Raw genomic sequence first — 18,277 nt, 5'->3', positions numbered from 1 at the left:
AGACATTAAAAACTGAGTGTCAATTAAAAAAAAATCACAGAGTGAGTTTTTATTTTTTTTGAAAAACAAAAAATCTTATTTTGTAAATAATGCTATCAATATAATATCTATGCTGAACAAACAACACTTCTGACATTAAATAAAAAAATAACAGCAATGTTTTCCTTATTTACAGCCAATGTGTGTCAGTAAAGAGATTTACAGAGGTCCAGTTGTAGACATTCAGGGGAAGAAAAAAAAAGAAAAAAAAACCTTGTGTGCGGTGCTCAAAAAAAATCAACATTTACACACAAAATCAGGTTATTACTTTTGAGTTAGAACAAAAAAAATCTTTAGGAAATATCACAAATGCCCTGAAATAAATCCCATGAGGCACAGAATTTATGCAAAATTAATAATGACAAGCAATGCTTCTGGACATGTATAAGGTTTTTAGAAAATGGAAGTGTAAAATATACTGTATTTTCAATAAGGAGGTTAAGGTACATCAAAAACAACATCAACAGACCAACTAACTGATCCAAAAATAACGTCAAGGGCATTGTCCTTAAACCTGCATGGGATGCTGAACAGATTCAAACACACCTGAACGGCCATACAAACAGTCCTTCCTTTTTTACATCCGGCATTCATCTAAACTTCTTAACATCCTTACTCTAATCCTGATCATTTTTTTTCTTTCTAAATGACTATGCTACGCTTACAAAAAATATGTACAATTTTAGGCATAAGATTCACCAAGACATTCATGCACAATTACATTTGCAAAAACAAAACAAGCTCTCTAAAGTCATTCTCAACACAAATATTGAGGCATTACATGCAAATGTGCAGCAATACTCCATAACTACAGTTTAGTGCACATTAAAACAGTATTTGCGGTGGAGCCTGCAATAATCAATATCACTTAGCCTCAGGACTACAAGTAAAGGATTAAATCAAGGCCACGCACTGATTGTGAGGGAACTAAAATAGCAGTTAGCTGGGCAGTTGGTGCTTTATTATCAGGGCACAATAAAATGGAAACAGATGTAATATGCTGCCATTTTCCTAAACGATCTCTGTGCAAGCAGACACAAAACCATAATGATGGGCTAATATTCTGTTCCCTGACTGTGCCTCCTTTAAGCCCATGTTATGCCGCTGGACATGAAGGAACGCTCCTCTGTTTGGTGCCCAGAATCTGTTTGTGACTCATTTCCGACAGGTCCTGTGGGGAGTTTGTTTCTTTTGGTTTTCAATGCGACATCGACTTCTTTCATCAAGCCAGGGCAACTCAAAGTTCCTGGAAGACAACAAATGAGCATTATATGGCACTTAACAGTACTTAAAAGCAGCTATATGTTAATCAGGAGGTATTTCAAAAAGAAAAAAAGACTCTTACTGTGGAGGCAAATTGGGCAAAGGCCGACCAAATGCCACTACTGGCAGAAAGGGTGTTACCATGATGGCCTCCACTGTACAAGAGGAAGGGAATTATCTTATAAAAAAAAAATATTGCATTTTTTTGTTCATGAATACAATATTTTGTCGAATGAATCTCAGGGTCATACCATTCTCCACATTAGGATAAAACGAAGACAATTCTGGTTCGCTCTCCGGAACATTTGTCTTTTTCTTCTCCATGCGCTGCTGCAATCTTTGAAGCATACGCTGTTCACGTATTCTCTGAATGTCCCATCTACCAAGTAAGAAAGTTTAGAGCAAGTGTAGTTTCAGGCAGGTAGTAATTGTACATAAACAGCAAACTTTTAATGACAGTTATTCATTTGAAATATTACTGTATTTTGTTGTCCATAAAACTCACCACAAATTTTTAATCGGTTAAGGGAACTTATTTAAACACAAACTGTAACTGCTATCTTTATTATAAATAAGCAAATATAGATAGGTATTTAAGCAGAATATTGATAAATTTTAGTCTCAAGTAAATATATCTCATAATTCACTTGATGGCTTTTAAATTAAACAAAATGTGCTTGTATAATTACACATTACATCTACTGTGTTGTAGACATACACTATCCTTCGAAAGTTTAAGGTCTGGATTTATTTTAGCAAGGATGCATTAAATTGATCAAAAGTGACAGCAAAACTTTTAAATGGCAACACAAGAGTTCTATTTTAAATAACTGCTGCTCTCATGAACCTTCTGTTTTTTTAAGAATACTGAATTAAGCATAACTGTTGTCAACACTGACAATAAAACAAAATGTTTCTTGTGCACCAAATCAGCATATTAGACTGATATCTGAAGGATCATGTGACACTGAAGACTGGAGTAATAATGCTGAAAACTCAGCCGTGCCATCACAGAAATTCAGATCATTTAAATTACAATAATTTCCCAATATTATTGTTTTTACTGTATTTATGATCAAATATATGAAGCTTGGTGAGTATGCGAGACTTCAAATCCTTCAACAAATCTTACCAACTCCAAACGTTTGAATGTTTTTCATGTGCATGGAAAAACTCAAATCAAAGTGTAAAAAATGGGTTGCTGCCACAAACACAGAACTAGAAATGAAACTCACCTTTTTCGTCTCTTCTCATCCAGTTCTAACTTTGCGTGCCGCTTTAGAAAAACACCGTCATCAAGATTCTAAAGAAAAAGGAAATGGTGGATTAATGACAATGGGCCTACTACCTAAAGGTTAGTTCATCCAAAAATGAAAATTCTGTCACGATTTACTCCAAACATGTATTAGTTTCAAACATTCTTCAGAATATCTTCGTTTGTGTTTAACAGATAAAAAGAAATTCAGACATGTTTGGAACAACATGAGAGTGTGTAAATGAGGACAATTTTTTGTGTGAACTATCCCTTTAAGAGTCTTGGATTGATGTAAATGCTGACTCTTACTTCTGGGATGTCAACAGCATCCTCCTCCTGAAGGGGTTCCATGATGTTTTCCCTCCATGATGGGACTGAGGAAATATTTTTTTGCATTACAGTTTGTAAATCAATGTGTACAACTGTCATTTTGCATTTAAGCTAAGCACATACTTGTGACATCCTCCTCTTTCTTTGGAGACTCCTCCCGTAATGGAGAGGCTGGAGGCTGCTGCCAGCAGCATAGGTACATCTCATCTGTTGTCATGTATGGAAGATCTTCCGTTTCTTTGCCGTCTTCTCCCTCAGGTTGCAGGTCTGTCTGTCCGGATGATTTCTCAACATTCGTCTTCTCCGGGGTCTCCTTGTTTCGCAGCTCACGTTGACATGGTGATGTCCCTCCTGTCTCTTGTTTTTGGGGGGTCCCTCTAGAAGACTTCCCTCTTGACCTCTGCATCTTTGTGTCTAACAGGCTGAACTTCCTAGGCAGAATATTGACAGGTCACATCAGTCAAGCGGAAGCCACGAGAAGACAGAACAAGAAAAAAAATAAATAACAGGAAAAAGGTGAGTTTCCCATTCTTACCTCTTTTGCACTTTTCCACCTGACTTGGCCTGAGTTTGTGGGCTGTGGCTCAAATCTGATTCCCAAAAGTCATCCGAGTCAGGAACCCATCTCTCCAGGGGCTGGAAGAGCCTCTTGTCACGCGGTTCCTTACTTAACAACTGCAAACGGCGCTCCATCCGCTCAATACGGGCAAGCAACTGTTTAAAGGCAGGACAAATACATTAGAAAAAAAATTATTATACGCCTGCCAAAGGAGACAATGGAAGTTTGGGGTTGGAAAGATTTTTAAAATGTTTTAAAATGAAAGAAGGGTCTTATGCTCATCAAATACAAAAAAAACAATAATACAAAAATTAAATGATTTATAATTTAAAATATAAATAAATGTTATCTATTCCTTATTATTTTAAACTAATATTTATTCCTGTGATGACAAGCTGAATTTTCAGCAATTACTCCAGTCTTCAGAGTGACAGAAATCACCCTAATATGCTAATATTTCTTATTCATTATAATGTTGAAAACAGTTGTGCGGTTAATTTATGTATTGTGTAAACTGATACTTTGTATCATAATGCATTCTGCTTTAATGAATGATTTTTTTTTTTTTAAACAGAAACATTTTGCAACATTATAAATATCTTCACTGTCATTTTAGATCAATTTAATGCATCCCTGCTGACTAAAAAAAAAATAGTTGCATACATACCGTGTCTCTGTCTGATTTGAGTTCATCTATTTCCTTGTCTTTTGTCTGCAGCTGTTGCTGTTGTTGCTCTATCAAGTCCAGCTGAAGCAAAAGCAGTTGTTTAAGGCAAGAGGCTTGTGCATGAGGATGACTAGTGATCTTCCTCATATTTGTCCTTTTGCCCTCTGAGTGTTCATTAGACACCCCCATAGTCTCTAACCCTTTGGTGCTTTTCTCACCCACGGGGTCTCTAGAATTACTATGTGAATTCATGGATACAAACTCTGGCTTGTTATCAATGGTGTTGGTCTGTCCAAAAGGAGTTTTACTTTTTACAGGGGTGCCTTCACCCCCCATTTGTTTAGCTTGAGATGACAGTGTTTCTGTGCCCACAGAGCCAGCCTCTGAAGCGACAGCCAACTCTCTTCCAGGCTTTAAAGGCAGTGAAGTCCGCTCAGCCTTCCCAGTCTTGTCCAAGATCAGATGTTGTCTGGTCCTCTCTTGAGTGTCACCAAGAGGATTTCCAATCTCTCTTTGGACACTAACTGGATGTCTTGTTTGAGATGGACTTAAATCACAGATATTTGAGTACAATCCCACTTTAGAAAAGCATTGGGGTCGCATAGTCATGGCGAAGAAACACCTCTACCCCATGAACCATGGCTCTTATAGAGTTGATATCAACAGGGTGTGTCTGCAGACCTGTACATGGGAAAAAAGAAAAAAAAAAATTAGATCAAATCGATATTATAGCAAAGTGATGGATATGTAAATCACAAATCATTGTTTGAGGATCCCTTTGAATGCTGGAAAAATATAAAAATGCAAAGAAGCATATCCTTCATGTCTATATATGTAACCTAACCTTCTGTATAAAGTTGAAATAAATAACTGGGAGAGCATAGACTAGATAAAACACCAAAACAATTCACATAACATCTTTATGACATTAAGCTGTCTATAGACTAGAAATCAGATGCTCGGTCAGAAACATCAGATCACTGCCGGTTGGACTTGAACAAGACATGAACACATCTGTTACAATAATACTAAAGCTCCATGTTAATCTGCTAACTGAACGCAATGATGCATATCGTTCAAGAGGTATGAACCATTTTAACTTGAGCTATTAATAAATAGCCCGCCTCCATTTTGATCCTCACTGCTAGCTAGCCGCTGTTAGCAAACGAGGAGATTGATTATTAAATCGCTTTCGCTGCACAATGAGTTTGAATCCATGCCGCATTTCTTACATACTCACTGGTTCGCCCAGGGTAAAATCCTACAGATCTGAAGAAACGCGTCTTATGTAAGCCGTTTACTTTACTTTTATTGCTGTTTGTCCCCATTTTCAGGCTTGAATCTGCACAATGTCCCAACATACGACTGCGTTTGACTCAGTGCGCATGCGTCATGTCAGGACGTGTTTACATTCAGAGTGATGGGTCTTTCGGGCGATATGCGTGTACACTTTTATACGCACTAAAACTGAGTACATTTATTTAAGCATGGGTAACTTTGTCATCATAGTTCTGGTACGGGAACGCTAGATGTATGTCATTGGGGAAATCCGTAGATCATACCGTGCACACTTGAGGAGAGGACCTTCCCAACGTCACTTCCTCTGACGTTTTGCACTCCATCCCGGTTGATTTATTTCTAACTTTAATTATCAGGATCAATAACATTACTTTCGAACGCTATGAATATGACTCTACTAAAACAATGCTTGATGTGTTATAAATGTATCTTCTTTGCAAACTGGTTATTAACAAAGTGACTTAATCAACAACAAACCAATTTTTCTTTCTTTTTGAAATAATTTAAAAAGTATCATCAGTTCATCTTCAGAAAATAAGCAAGCAAGCAGAACGACTTCACTTAAGTTTGTACTCTTTTGGATATATAAATGAATGTCTTCTCCATGTCTCTCTTTTTATATTTTTCATTATTGTTAACTCTTTCCGCTCCTCTTTATTTTCTTGACATTGAGCGTATTGTTGATACATTTTGCATTATACAAAAAACTGATACATTATACAAAACTGTATGTCAACTGTATTTTTTGCATTGATATTAAAAAACGTTATTTACCCGAGTATTTCACCCAATTTCTCCCTTTGTCATATGGCAAATATGTTTGGATATTGACTTTTCTAATTTTGTTAAAATGAACAAGGCTTATATATGATATAAGAATAATATATTATTATTTAAATGTATATAGATATATTCAAATTTCATAGAGCTCGTGTCATCTGCTGGTTTCCAGCGGATAAGGATCACACACATTACATGTGCTTAACTGGAATCACCAGCAGGGGGGGATACAGTACTGATTATTGTTTGACTGACATTCATATCTTCAAAGCATTCGTAGAAAAGAAAGAAGGGGTTTAAAAAAGGAAAATAACATTTCAAAAATGTTTTATCGTTTTATTTCATTATCCATAATCCATGTATAATGTATTCCAAATGCAATAATATTGTTATCTCATAATTACCACTAAGGCCACAAAGGAAATGATTGAATTGAACACAGAAAGTTGTTTAATTATATTGAGGTTCAGTTCACTCAGCTGCAATAGTCTATATTAGACTTTATAACACTGATCAGAGGGCTTGAGGCTCTCTCTCATTCTCTTTCTGAGAGACTGAGGGAAACCGAAGCTCGTTATCTCTCTTGACTTATGCAATCTATTGATCTAAGGTGAGTAAAAGCCTGAAACGGATCAAATCAGTGTGAATGAATATGTTCACAGTCTGTTTATGTTCATACTGCAGTATTAAACAACAAACAAAACAAAAAAAAACATCCACACCTCCCTAATGAGAGAAACAGTAAGCGATTCTTCATTAATCATGGTTTGCATTACAGTATCAAAGACTAAGATTAAAACATCATGTTAATATGCACAATAGACAGCTACAGGTCTTGTGTCATATTCCCCTTGCCTGCCTAATGTTCAAATGGCTCTCCTCCAGCATGTGTCTGCTTGAGTATTGAATATGCGAGCATGTGCATGATTAATTATTAGATTATGCTGTTCATAATTATAATATCAGTCAATATTTACCCCACCATATGCTGCAGACACACAGGGGTGCCCCTCTCTCCTCGTCACAATGGCTTTCACACCAGGAGGAGAGAGCGGGCTAACATTTGGCAGGTATCTCTCTAATGCTCTTAGCCATCTGCCAATCGCGTGGTCTCTCCCCACAAGAACATAATGTTTCTGATTACTGGGTTAATTTCAACACAGTTTGGCACAGCGGAGACTCTGCAATCTCTTGCTGCACAGTTAGCACGTTTGGCCGCCAGCCATCATGCTGCCAGCCTCCAGCCCGGTGTTGAATGGGTTCGGGTTAAGACAAAGGGGCTGATTCAGAAGAGTGGATCCTGGTGAATACTGTGATCGTCTATATTTTTACATTCACTGGTTTCGTCTCTGCCAGATTTAGGACATCACAGATCGCTTTATGTAACAGATCAAAATGATATTTTCAGCCCTTTGTCAGTGCTGTTTTTCCATTCATGCTGTTTATTGGTGGGTATCTGCTTCTTTTATAGATAGCTATACCTCCCTCATGTACACATAACTTATCTTGTTTAGTCTTTTGAACTGGCATCTGTATTGCCCTGCTTTTAGTCTCCATAAGCTGTATTGCTGCTTTCTATTTCCACAACCGGCCTTATGAGTGAATGACCTTGGTGGGTGCATGGGGTGTCAAGTGTAGGAGAGAATAACAGGGGCTCATGTTTGTCACAATATGATCTAAAAAGCAATTAAAGTTCTACAAACAGGATGGCTGTTGTTTCCGGTGCCCCATAAAGCCCCTCAAAATATCACTTCTCTTCAGTTCTTACATGAAGTGAAAATATCCAAGAACAGCTGATGTGCAATATGCAGTTATGATATTGAAACAAGAGGTGCACAACGATATTATTAGCTGATTAATAATTTAACTATTCTGTCCGAAGTCTGTATTTCTTTATGTCAAGTCTTAATATATAAGCTTTGCTGTTGCTTTCTGTTCAATCATGTAGAAGCTGCTTGAAATAGTGCTAAAGCAGTAACAGGTGTGACATTACTGCTGAGATGCTCCTTGTGGGTCAAATCACTATAGCTTTGGCATTTCTGATTCTCTTTTTCTTTTTGTATAGTTTCTACATTCTCTTTCTCTGGAAAGGGCTCGAGCACTTCCAGTTTAATGACAGAGAGAGTTACTTCAAAGGGACACCAGCAAAAATGATTTATGGCAAAGAGCTTTTCTTTTTCCCCCAAACTCTATACATTCTAGTGCACAGTTTTCTTGCTCCTATTTCTTATGTTTTTGGAGCTGGGTGAATTATCACAGAATTGTCTGTTCTCATGAGTGATTCGGATTTAATTTCAAGTAGTCATCATCAACTCATTCGAAGTCTTGTGAACTGAAATGTTTCAAATAGCGAAAACGATTAATTCAGTAGCGTATTTATACATTTTCACATTTATTGCAAAACAACTGATAGTGTATGCGTTTTAGGAATTGAACCCCTGACCTTTGCATTGCTACAGGAAGGTATTTTGTATTGGTCCATCTAACCAAACAGCCAAACTTCTGTCGCAGGCTGGGCCATTCGAGTGACTGCCATTGAGTTCAGTGGGAATTCTGACAGATAGACTTCTCCAGGTATTATAAACCTCCTTTTGGAAATCCAATTTGTTGAATTCCCTTTTGATTTCGAACTGCTCCAGCGCTTTCCACACCCTCGAATCATATCTTGTGCATTGTTATCCATCAACTCTCCCCTAGTGCTTTCTCTAGCATGCTGGTGTCATAACATCCCACCCAATATCCCCAAAACACACATTTGTACACGCATCCCCAGCTTGGACATATGGCACGGTGTGAATCAATGCCTTTTATTAATTACCAAAATATGTATGTGTTCTGAGGGGTCAAATGGGTCAGACGTACCTCTTTGGTCCGACAAGCAAATGGGCGAAAAACAAACAAAAAGGACTCGTAACCAGGCGGAGGGAGTGACTCAGACACAATCAATTCTCCATGAGCTCTCAGTGGAGCTTCGAAAGCCATGGAAACAAAAACAACACTCCCAACTCAGGTTTACAGCTCAAGGACCCGTCCTGTTTATTTTCAACCTCCAAAACCAACCCTATTATTATTCCTGCAGCGGTCGGAGTTGACTTGTAAAATACTCTGTGTGGGATGGATGGAGAAAGCTTTTTGAGTTCCATCACAACAAAGTTCACTCTAAGGTGACAAAAGCGCTCTTTTTTGCATGCCAACACCTGGCCCTTATCTAATGGCCTAATTAGTCTGTAATAAAGGAGACTAATGGGCTCTGTTCATTTAAACTAATGAAGGTGAATCACCTGGCTTTTGGCACCCTATCCCACCCACATTAAGAGTAAATGTTGAGTCCTTCAGTGTAATTATAAATAATAAAATTTCATTTCATGAAGCTTCTGTCAGATATATAATGATTTAAAGTGATGTAAACTAATACAGCTTTGTCAAATGTTGTTTGCTTTAGCCTCTTTTCTCTTGGCTCTCTCTTTCTTTTTCTGTCCTTCCATCTCCTCCTCCGTCCTTTATTCCGATCTCTTCTCCTCTCCTGCAGTGACCGCATGATTTATGCCTCTCTCCTAGTCTGAGAGTACATAAATACATATAAAGGTTGTAAACTCCCACTATCCATAAAAATGATTAAAGCACCTATTTTGGTTAAATCGGTGCCTGCCCACAACTGTGTTTGATTTTCCACCTAAACCAGAGCCATGTGACGTTCCGCTCAAGCTTCCAGGTCTACACACTCATACGCGCCCTTCTCCTAGGGCAGGAAATGAAAGCCAGAAAAGGAATGGGAATAAAAAAATATTTGGATGTCATCTTTTGAAGATGTGTATTTTCTGATATTTAAACCAATAGCTGTCTGGATGGTGCAGGGCTTCCTCTAGCATTAAACTGATTGGAGTGATCTGTTATTGGTTATTAGAGACAGGTCTGTAGCTACAGGCAAGATCTATGAGATCTTTTACCAATGAAACTGCATACAGATGTTCAGGATCAGAGTGTTGTTACCTTTGTGTGTGTTGTATATGGTCATCTCCGTATGTGCGTCTGAATATGCTTTAACATGATGCTCTCCAGTCATGACCTCTTTGTTATGAATGACTTGGCCTAAACCAATGAAACCCATATCGATACTTCATTTGGGGCAGATTTGTATAAAGTGTACATATTAATTAATTAATACATTCATTTGAATTGATAATTGACAAAGACAATGTATATGTATATTTCAAAGTCAAAGTGCCTTATGAATTTAAACATTCTGGTGCCTCATTAAAGATTATATCATTTTATTATATGGCTCTCTGAAATACTTTGAGCCATCTTGTGGTTTGATATATTTGATATAATCTCCCGTCACCAATGATAATGCTGACCACTCATCTGGGTAACTGAAACCGGTGTCATGAACAATGGACATTACTATAATATTGTTACAGATTGATTTGTACATCATAAAAGACTATTTGTTTCTAAAACAATAAGCATAACGTCTACATATTTATTTTTTGATGAGTATCCTTGAAATAAATGGGCTACAGTCATCTTCTAATAACTGTAGCCTATTGTTTATGCAACCTGGTGTGACATTGAGTAATTTAGTTTTAATGGCTAGAAAGAATAATGAATTATTCTACTTATTAAATTATATATAATGTCAATCAAATAATATAATATAAATAAAATAAATGAGAGTTTTTATAGCTCAAACAGTAGAGCAGAGCACAAGTATAGCCAATGCAAACAATTCTTCTTTATTCATGTTCTTTCAAAAATATTAAATCCTCATATTTTAAAAGAATTATATTTTTTATCAAAACTTTTGCATGTAAAAACAATGTTAGGGAACATGAAGTATTACTTAAGAAGGCTCAGTTTTCTCTGGCAAAATCAGATGCATACCTTCTGGTGAAAGAGAAGAGGGAGAGAATGCAAGTTTTTTTTTTTTTGTTCTCTGAGAGAGAAAAAAACATGAGAGATGGAGAGAGGGGGCTTCAGGTGTAAAAGCAGTGGGGGGCTTTTGCTTGGCTCATGAAGAATGTCAGCTGGAGTCTTGATGTAAATGTAAAAATCCTGGGTGAGTCCTTCAGGCAAGCCACTCACCTTCCCTGCTGAGGAAGATCACCAAGGTGGAGATTCAGTATGTAGTATTGCACAAAATAAATGGCTATAAGGACAAAAAACAATGTACAGAGACCTTAAATAACATTTGCTGAACTTTTGCTGTCAGTTGTACTTTATGTCCATACTAAATATATATATAAATATATATATATATATATATATACACATTTTCTTCTGGTGTAATTCCTCAATGCTACATATGAGACTAATTAATGCTCATTAGGATCACCGCTCTAAGCTATGAGGTTTTCAGATCAACTTTAAACTGTCACTAAACATGTATGTCTCTTTGTCCTAATATTAGAGAACAGTTAGAGTGGTCACCACACTTCACCCCCTTCTGTATTAATGCCATGGGTAAGGGTTAAACACCGGGATAAGGAGGCCTACTGTTGCTGGCTAACACGCCCAGTTGGAGTTTCTTTGACCTGGGGTGCAAATCTGTCTTAACTAGGTCCTCTCCAGAGAGCCAGAGATGCAGGCTGGCAGATCCATCGTTACGGGGGGTTGTGTGTCTGTCCACAGTGCAGGTCATGTTTAAAAAGAAAACCTTAGTGAGCAGAATGTAAAGAGACAAATAGAAAGGAAATGAAGAACAGACGTAAGGAAAATTCTAAGCTTATACATTATTACTATTTCATAATTCTTTTATTGTTTACAAATATATAATAGGCTACTTAATAGCAAGTCCTCATTGTGAGCACTTACCCTGATAGTGTGACTATATTGGAGCATTTTAGACAGGGTTGTGTGACATTCAAAACAGAGCTGAGAATTCAGACTATAAATTCTAAATGTAAATTCCAATTTGAAGTAATATAGTCTGAAAGTTTTAAAAAGGGTAAAAATAAATTTATAATTAATTATTTTATATAATTTATTAAATAAAAAAAAAACAATAAAAGAAAAATAAACAACCAACTATCTAATTAATAACAAATTAAAATTCATTCTTATTCAAATTCTATTTCAACTTCCTGCGAGGCATGGGTAGTTCAATTCAAATTCACACTTCTGAATGAATAAATAAGAAAGGGGGCCAGTTCTTTTCAGAATTTTGTGTTGGGGCATGTTGTCACAAAAGATCAATGTGTCTTTAATAAACTATATATTTTCCAATAACAGTGGAAACTGTGCAATATTTTTTGTAGCCAAGATTTTATGGCATGCACCTATCCTAAAAAATATTCTTTGAAGTAAAAACGGTGACAACCAGCTCCGCTCTCCCGTTTACAGTGACAGCTGGCGTTGTATTATGGCAATATTGTTAGTACTGGAACGCTTCAAGCCAGGTGAGAGAAATATTCCATACAGATAAAGGATGAAGGCTAAAACCTGAAACCATCCTTGGCTCTGTTCCAGCTCTGCAGTGTTTGTATCCCACCATAATAACCCCAACATATCGTCACCATTTCAGAAGCCCAATTTCACAAGCACTTTGAATTAACCATAATTAGAATCTTGGCTTTTGACCCTTTCGAACACAAGCGATGAGGGTGTGTAAATCAGATTGGTTCTGCTGTGATCAGTAACATATGTGAACTGGGAAGAAGATGAATGTGCTCATGCCAGAGTCTATATCAGTGAGCTGTGGTTTATGCAGCCTGTGATCCAGGTTTAGTGTTGTGCCAGTGCCAGGCCTGTGATTGATGTGTAAGATATAAACTGATGTGTTGAGAGGCAAGGGATTTTCTTTCATGCTTGTATGTTTCCTGTTAAAGGTGCAAAGCAAGAGTGAAAGCGCTTCCTCCCATTTCCAAGATAATTCCAAACATTTGGTAAGACATTATTTTATGCAGGTAGGGATATGTATTTTATGTTGATGTCCCTGAATATATAAAACACAGAAATCTACCAGCCAGCGTGATGGGATTTACCTATGCCCTGCATATGAGAGTCTGAAATGAGGATGTGAATGTTTGTGTGTGTGTTCACATGCTGGTAAATGTCATGCTCTTTCTCAGTATGCTCTATTAAAAGGTATGGGACCTCGCATAGCAAAGCACTCAGAAAATGAGGAAGGAAAATATCACTCACGCATTTGGCAAACATTAGGTTGCAGTGATTTTGATCACAAATGTGAGTGTCGAGTAAAGCTCAAATAAGAAAAGATTAATTTTCTGAGAAAATGTTGTTTTTTTCTTTGCAGGGAAATAAGCAATCTGCTTTTTTGAATTATATCCAGTCCAGGTGTGTGTGTGTGTGTGTGTGTTTGTCTGCATCAGTCTGCATGAGTAACCATAACAAAATTATTCTCAAACATGTTTACAAATCACCATTGAGTAGTTAATATTACAAGCTCGAATTTACAGCATAGTTTGATTAGCACTAAAAAAATAATTTTGATTCGTCCTTTGTTTTCTTTAATAAAGGGCATTAATCAAGGTCATGATGAAGTACTAACAACTGGAATGGGATAATTTTTGGAGGATTTAAATGTGAAGCATGTCATTTTATAAAAGCACTTACATTATTGTTCTGTTAAACTTGTGTATTATTTGATCCTTAAAGTTGCCATTTTTGCAGTTATTATAGGATTTTAGATGTTATGTTGTCAGAGCAACTAAGATGTAAAATTGGATATAACTTCACGCAGAAAAGGTTAGTAAGCAAGTTTTACACTAAAATCATGTTAACAAATATTTTATTTATATATTGTTATATATTATTTTAGTTCACTATTCACTTCCCAGTGCCTCACTATAACCTATATTTTTGCTTGTCGTTAAGAAATGGAGGGACAGGACCTTTTTTTTAATCTAAATTATGCCACAAACACACTCAAATGAGCTCAACCTGAATTGAACTGGGAATATTCCTTGTAATGTGCATCTCTTGTGAAATATCTTTTGCCTTTTAAATAAGAAAAATGAGCTCTTGAACTGACTTAAACCTGAAAGATTCCTCTGTTAATCTCAAACCTTGAACACTGATTATGGGCACCTCCCCTTTTTTGAAGAAAAACAGAACAGTGGAGTGTTTCCATTCTAAGTAGATCATGCCAAATTACAGAAATGTGCTTTCAATTCTACCCTTCTGAAACAATAGATGATAAACAAGCTAGATTTCTGTCTTATGCAAGACTATACAATGCTACTCAATCTCTCAAGTGTTCTGTGTGGTTTTTAGCTACATGTTACTAGTGTGAATATCTATTATATGCCGGTCTCAATAAAACTCCCCATATCAATTAGAGTTTTGCCTGTTTTATCATCCATCACATGAAAATCACAAGTCTGATCACTTACAAAAAAAAAAAGACTCTCTTCAAAATGCCACAAGATTTTAGTTATCATTCATGTCTGTAGCACTAACAGAGCGGGACTAAAGGTGTCCTCTCTTAGCAGCGGGAACATCTTGAGTTATGAAGTTTCTGTGTGTCATGTGCATGTGGGTTTTTAAACAAAATGTCAGATGATGTCATAGGTTCTGTTCCTTGGTGAGCATTTTACATTTCCCTCTGTCCTCCCTTTTTTTTAATCAGTATTGGAGTGAAACTAGAGGCCAAATGTCATTCTGTCATGTTTCAGGCTGCTTGTGCATGCAACAGCATGTGTTCTGCATCTCTCAGGAGAGTGATATACATCATAGCAATATCACTAACTCAGCACAGAATGCTGCCATAGCCAAAACCTTATAGCTGTACTCCAGCCCAGTGAGATCAATGCTTTGAGTCGCAGTTTAACAAACCAGCTTAGTTAAACCATTTAGCAGCTATGGAAATATTTCAGTATTGTGCATAATTTATTGAGCTGGACATGGTTAATGTACACATGATGAAAGCACAGTATTCTTTACTGTTAACGTTTTCCCTAGAGAAACAAATTTGGGCTGGAGATATGGAAGGGCTTGTACCTTTTTTAACCATGATTTGCTTTAATGGTTGCAGAGGGAGGGATACTTTTATCCAAAAAACAAGAATCTGTGTGGTTTAACATGAGTCATCAATATTTTTTGTCCGTTTTTTCCGGAGAAAGAGAATAAATGTTAAATGTGGAAATCAACTAAAACTTCATTATGTCAGCATATTGATAGCATCAAAACTAAAGATGGGCTAAAATATACAAACCCCTTTTTAATGCTGGTCCAAGCTAGTCATTAGCTGGTCCAAACTGGTTATTAGATAGTTCAAGCTGGTCATTAGCTAATGTAAGACAGTCATTACCTCATCCAGTCCAGTTAGGTCATCTCAGACCAGCAACGGGCTACTGGTCATACCATTATTAGGTGGTTTTGAGAACATATAGCTGGTCAACCAATAGCATTACAAGTAAACATGATTTACGTAATCAGATTACTTTTTTTACAAGTAACTAGTAAAGTAACACAGTACTTTTAAATTTACAAGAAAATATTGGAGTTACATTTTCAAATAACTTAAATTTACAAGAGTTACTTTTCAAACAAGTAACACTCAATTTACAAAAATGCAAAAAGTAACAAAAGTAACAATGCATAACTTTCCATAAAAAGTAACACAATTGGATACTTTTATGGAGTAACATAATATTGTCTTGCATTTGTTTATTTATTTATTTTTTATAATTTTAATTTCAGCAAAATTTCACCACTCCATTTGTTTAATTGCTTAAAATAATTATATGAATTTATTTATTTATTCTCTGTTGGCATCACCTTCCACATGTGGTCTTGAAAGCCTTAAAACAAACTGCACTGATGTTAATATTCTTGTGAATAAGCTTGAAAACTCTCAGTCAACAAATGTGTTGGAAGGCATTCAGCAAAGAGTAAAAGAAAACACAACCTGTCAAATATCAAAGAAGTGTATGGGTATGCATGCATATATGTATGTGCACTCTTTTAGTGACAATTCAGCAGCACTAGGGGGCCCTGCAGGGCTGCCTTAGTGTGATTGCATGATTTGTGTGTGTGTGTTGCTATGGAACTTACTGTGACAGATTTAATATCAGCCTTGCCAGTGACATTGACTGTTGAGAGTTCATCTTCTGTTAAAATCCTGATACTCTAACATGACATCAACCCCACAGTGACCAATAAGCACAATGTGTTCAGTGTGAAGCTGTTTTCACAGAGACTAAAAAGAAAAGGAAGAAAAAAAAAGAAAAAAAAGAGGAAAGACAGGTGGACGCAACAGTTGCTGCTGTCCCTCAAAGCAATCTGGCCGAAAGGAGAGCACCTGTCGGATGTGTAACTGCTTCACAAGGAGAAAGAGAGAGAGAGAGTCTGTCTCTGTGCTGAGTCTCTGTGATGATGAATAAGATTTAATTAATCCTGCTTAAATGTTGGTGCACTTTTAGGTTTGAATGATTAGATCTGTGTGTCAGGTACACAGTTCTGAGCTAAATCTTCTACCTCTTCTAGCCTTTTAAGAGGAAAATTGCATTGTTCAGATGCTGCTCTTTTGTAGCTCAGGAGATTTAGAGTTTAGACTTCTTAGTAAGGATACAATGATACAAAATTGGTTATCAGCAGTTTTTATTTTTATATTTTTTCATTGTTATAATTGGTCAGAAAAAGAGAAAATTTACTCTATTGATTTTACAGACATTACTGTTAACCCTAAACACAATGTAATGAAACGCAAATTTTAAAATACAGGTAAAACACCTGGAAGAAAAATAATTAAATCACTGAACACAAAGAGTTTAATATCCCAGTTAAATCTAATATTTAGCAAATCTGAAAATCAACCACTTTTTCATACTGTACAATGCCTAAATAATGGCTAAATTCACTTGTAGAATTTAAAAAAGCTGATTTTGAGAAATGTTTAATGAATTTAATTTATGAGTTTAATTTAAAATCTCTGACCTCTGATTGCAGACTTTGGCATTTGGTTCCAATCTGAGCAAGGTTTAAGACATAATTTGCATCAACTCTTGAGTAGACACATACAATTTCTACAGTCCGTTTCTCAGTAGTGAAAACTGAGAATAGATAGAGCAAAATATCTCAAATTAATCTCATTTGTTTCTCCTATACAGCAAAGAGTGATTTTTCTGTCCTATGGTTTCAATTTGTGCTCTAATAGACACTTGCCATTTGTTTTCCACATAGCCATGATGTTGCTCTGTGTGTGTGTATGTGTGTGTGTGTGTGTGTGTGTGCATGAGTCTGCTAGACTCATATGAGACATGTGTGTGTGTGTGTGTGTGTGTGTGTGTGCATGAGTCTGCTAGACTCATATGAGACATTACAGGATAGCTGAGCCTCTCTTATGGGCCACAGCTGCTCATGGCTGTTGTAGTGCCTGTGTGATGTCATCTTTAATGGACATCCATTTCCACTGGGAAACAGGAGGGAGGGAGATGATCTTCATAAAGCCACCTGCATACTGGTGCATATGTACCACTGGGTACGTGACCTCTGAAAGAGAAGGAAAGGTGGGTTGGGATATGAATTGATCAAACTGAACTCCTTGGTGGCTTTGTTTCCAGGAGATGATAGCATTACTGGGGAACAGAAAAATCAATGATTTTTTGGAAATGAACGGGGTGTGTGAGTGTGTGTTAGGGTGTGGTTGCGTTCAGGGTCAGACCCTTTTTATGCAAACCCTACACCGTCTTGAGTAAAGGAGAGCCCCGCTAGGGACGTAAGGGGAGACACTGGGGCAGATGGAAGGGTGATGGAGTGAAGGGGTGTGTGTGTGTGTGTCTTCATGTGCTCTGGTGAGTGTATGGAAATAGCATACTCTTTATTTTTTCAACTGTTTCTATCCGTCTATCCATCCGTTCATCGTCTCTGTCTGTCAAGCATCTATCTATCTATCTATCTATCTATCTATCTATCTATCTATCTATCTATCTATCTATCTATCTATCTATCTATCTATCTATCTATCTATCTATCTATCTATCTATCTATCTGTCTATCTGCCTATCTATCTATCTGTCTGCCTTTATCTATCTATCTATCTATCTATCTATCTATCTATCTATCTATCTATCTATCTGTCTATCTGTCTAACTTCTATCTATCTATCTATCTATCTATCTAT

General features: G+C 36.7%; 2 protein-coding genes across 3 annotated transcripts in view; both read right to left on the bottom strand.

Moving 5' to 3' along the window:
- Positions 1-25: 25 nt before the first annotated feature.
- On the bottom strand, positions 26-5,618 carry LOC109058430 (male-specific lethal 1 homolog). Its single transcript, XM_042735576.1, has 9 exons — positions 5,346-5,618; positions 4,114-4,794; positions 3,423-3,601; positions 3,011-3,318; positions 2,867-2,931; positions 2,538-2,605; positions 1,554-1,681; positions 1,385-1,457; positions 26-1,285 (listed from the first exon to the last, which is right to left on the bottom strand). The coding sequence occupies exons 2-9, from the start codon at positions 4,720-4,722 to the stop codon at positions 1,195-1,197; spliced, it is 1,521 nt and encodes a 506-aa protein (XP_042591510.1). The 5' UTR covers positions 4,723-4,794; positions 5,346-5,618; the 3' UTR covers positions 26-1,194.
- Positions 5,619-17,421: 11,803 nt separating this feature from the next.
- Positions 17,422-18,277, bottom strand: part of znf438 (zinc finger protein 438) — a 62,981-nt gene continuing 62,125 nt past the window's right edge. For both annotated transcript variants that reach the window (XR_006156103.1, XR_006156102.1), the window contains one exon: positions 17,422-17,646. The gene's annotated coding sequence lies outside the window, so the exon portion shown is untranslated. The remainder of the gene's footprint in view (positions 17,647-18,277) is intronic.

Source organism: Cyprinus carpio, chromosome B12 (genome assembly GCF_018340385.1).
Source record: "Cyprinus carpio isolate SPL01 chromosome B12, ASM1834038v1, whole genome shotgun sequence".
Taxonomy (NCBI): Eukaryota; Metazoa; Chordata; class Actinopteri; order Cypriniformes; family Cyprinidae; genus Cyprinus; species Cyprinus carpio.
This window is presented reverse-complemented; position numbering and strand designations above follow the sequence as displayed.

Bases quoted from the DNA above. Each gene is read 5' to 3' on its own strand.
- LOC109058430 (XM_042735576.1), bottom strand. From the start codon at position 4,722: ATGACTATGCGACCCCAATGCTTTTCTAAAGTGGGATTGTACTCAAAT. The intron at 3,319-3,422 runs GTAAGAATGGGA...TATTCTGCCTAG, and splicing joins GGTGGAAAAGTGCAAAAGAG to GAAGTTCAGCCTGTTAGACA. The intron at 2,932-3,010 runs GTATGTGCTTAG...ATATTTCCTCAG, and splicing joins GAAAGAGGAGGATGTCACAA to TCCCATCATGGAGGGAAAAC.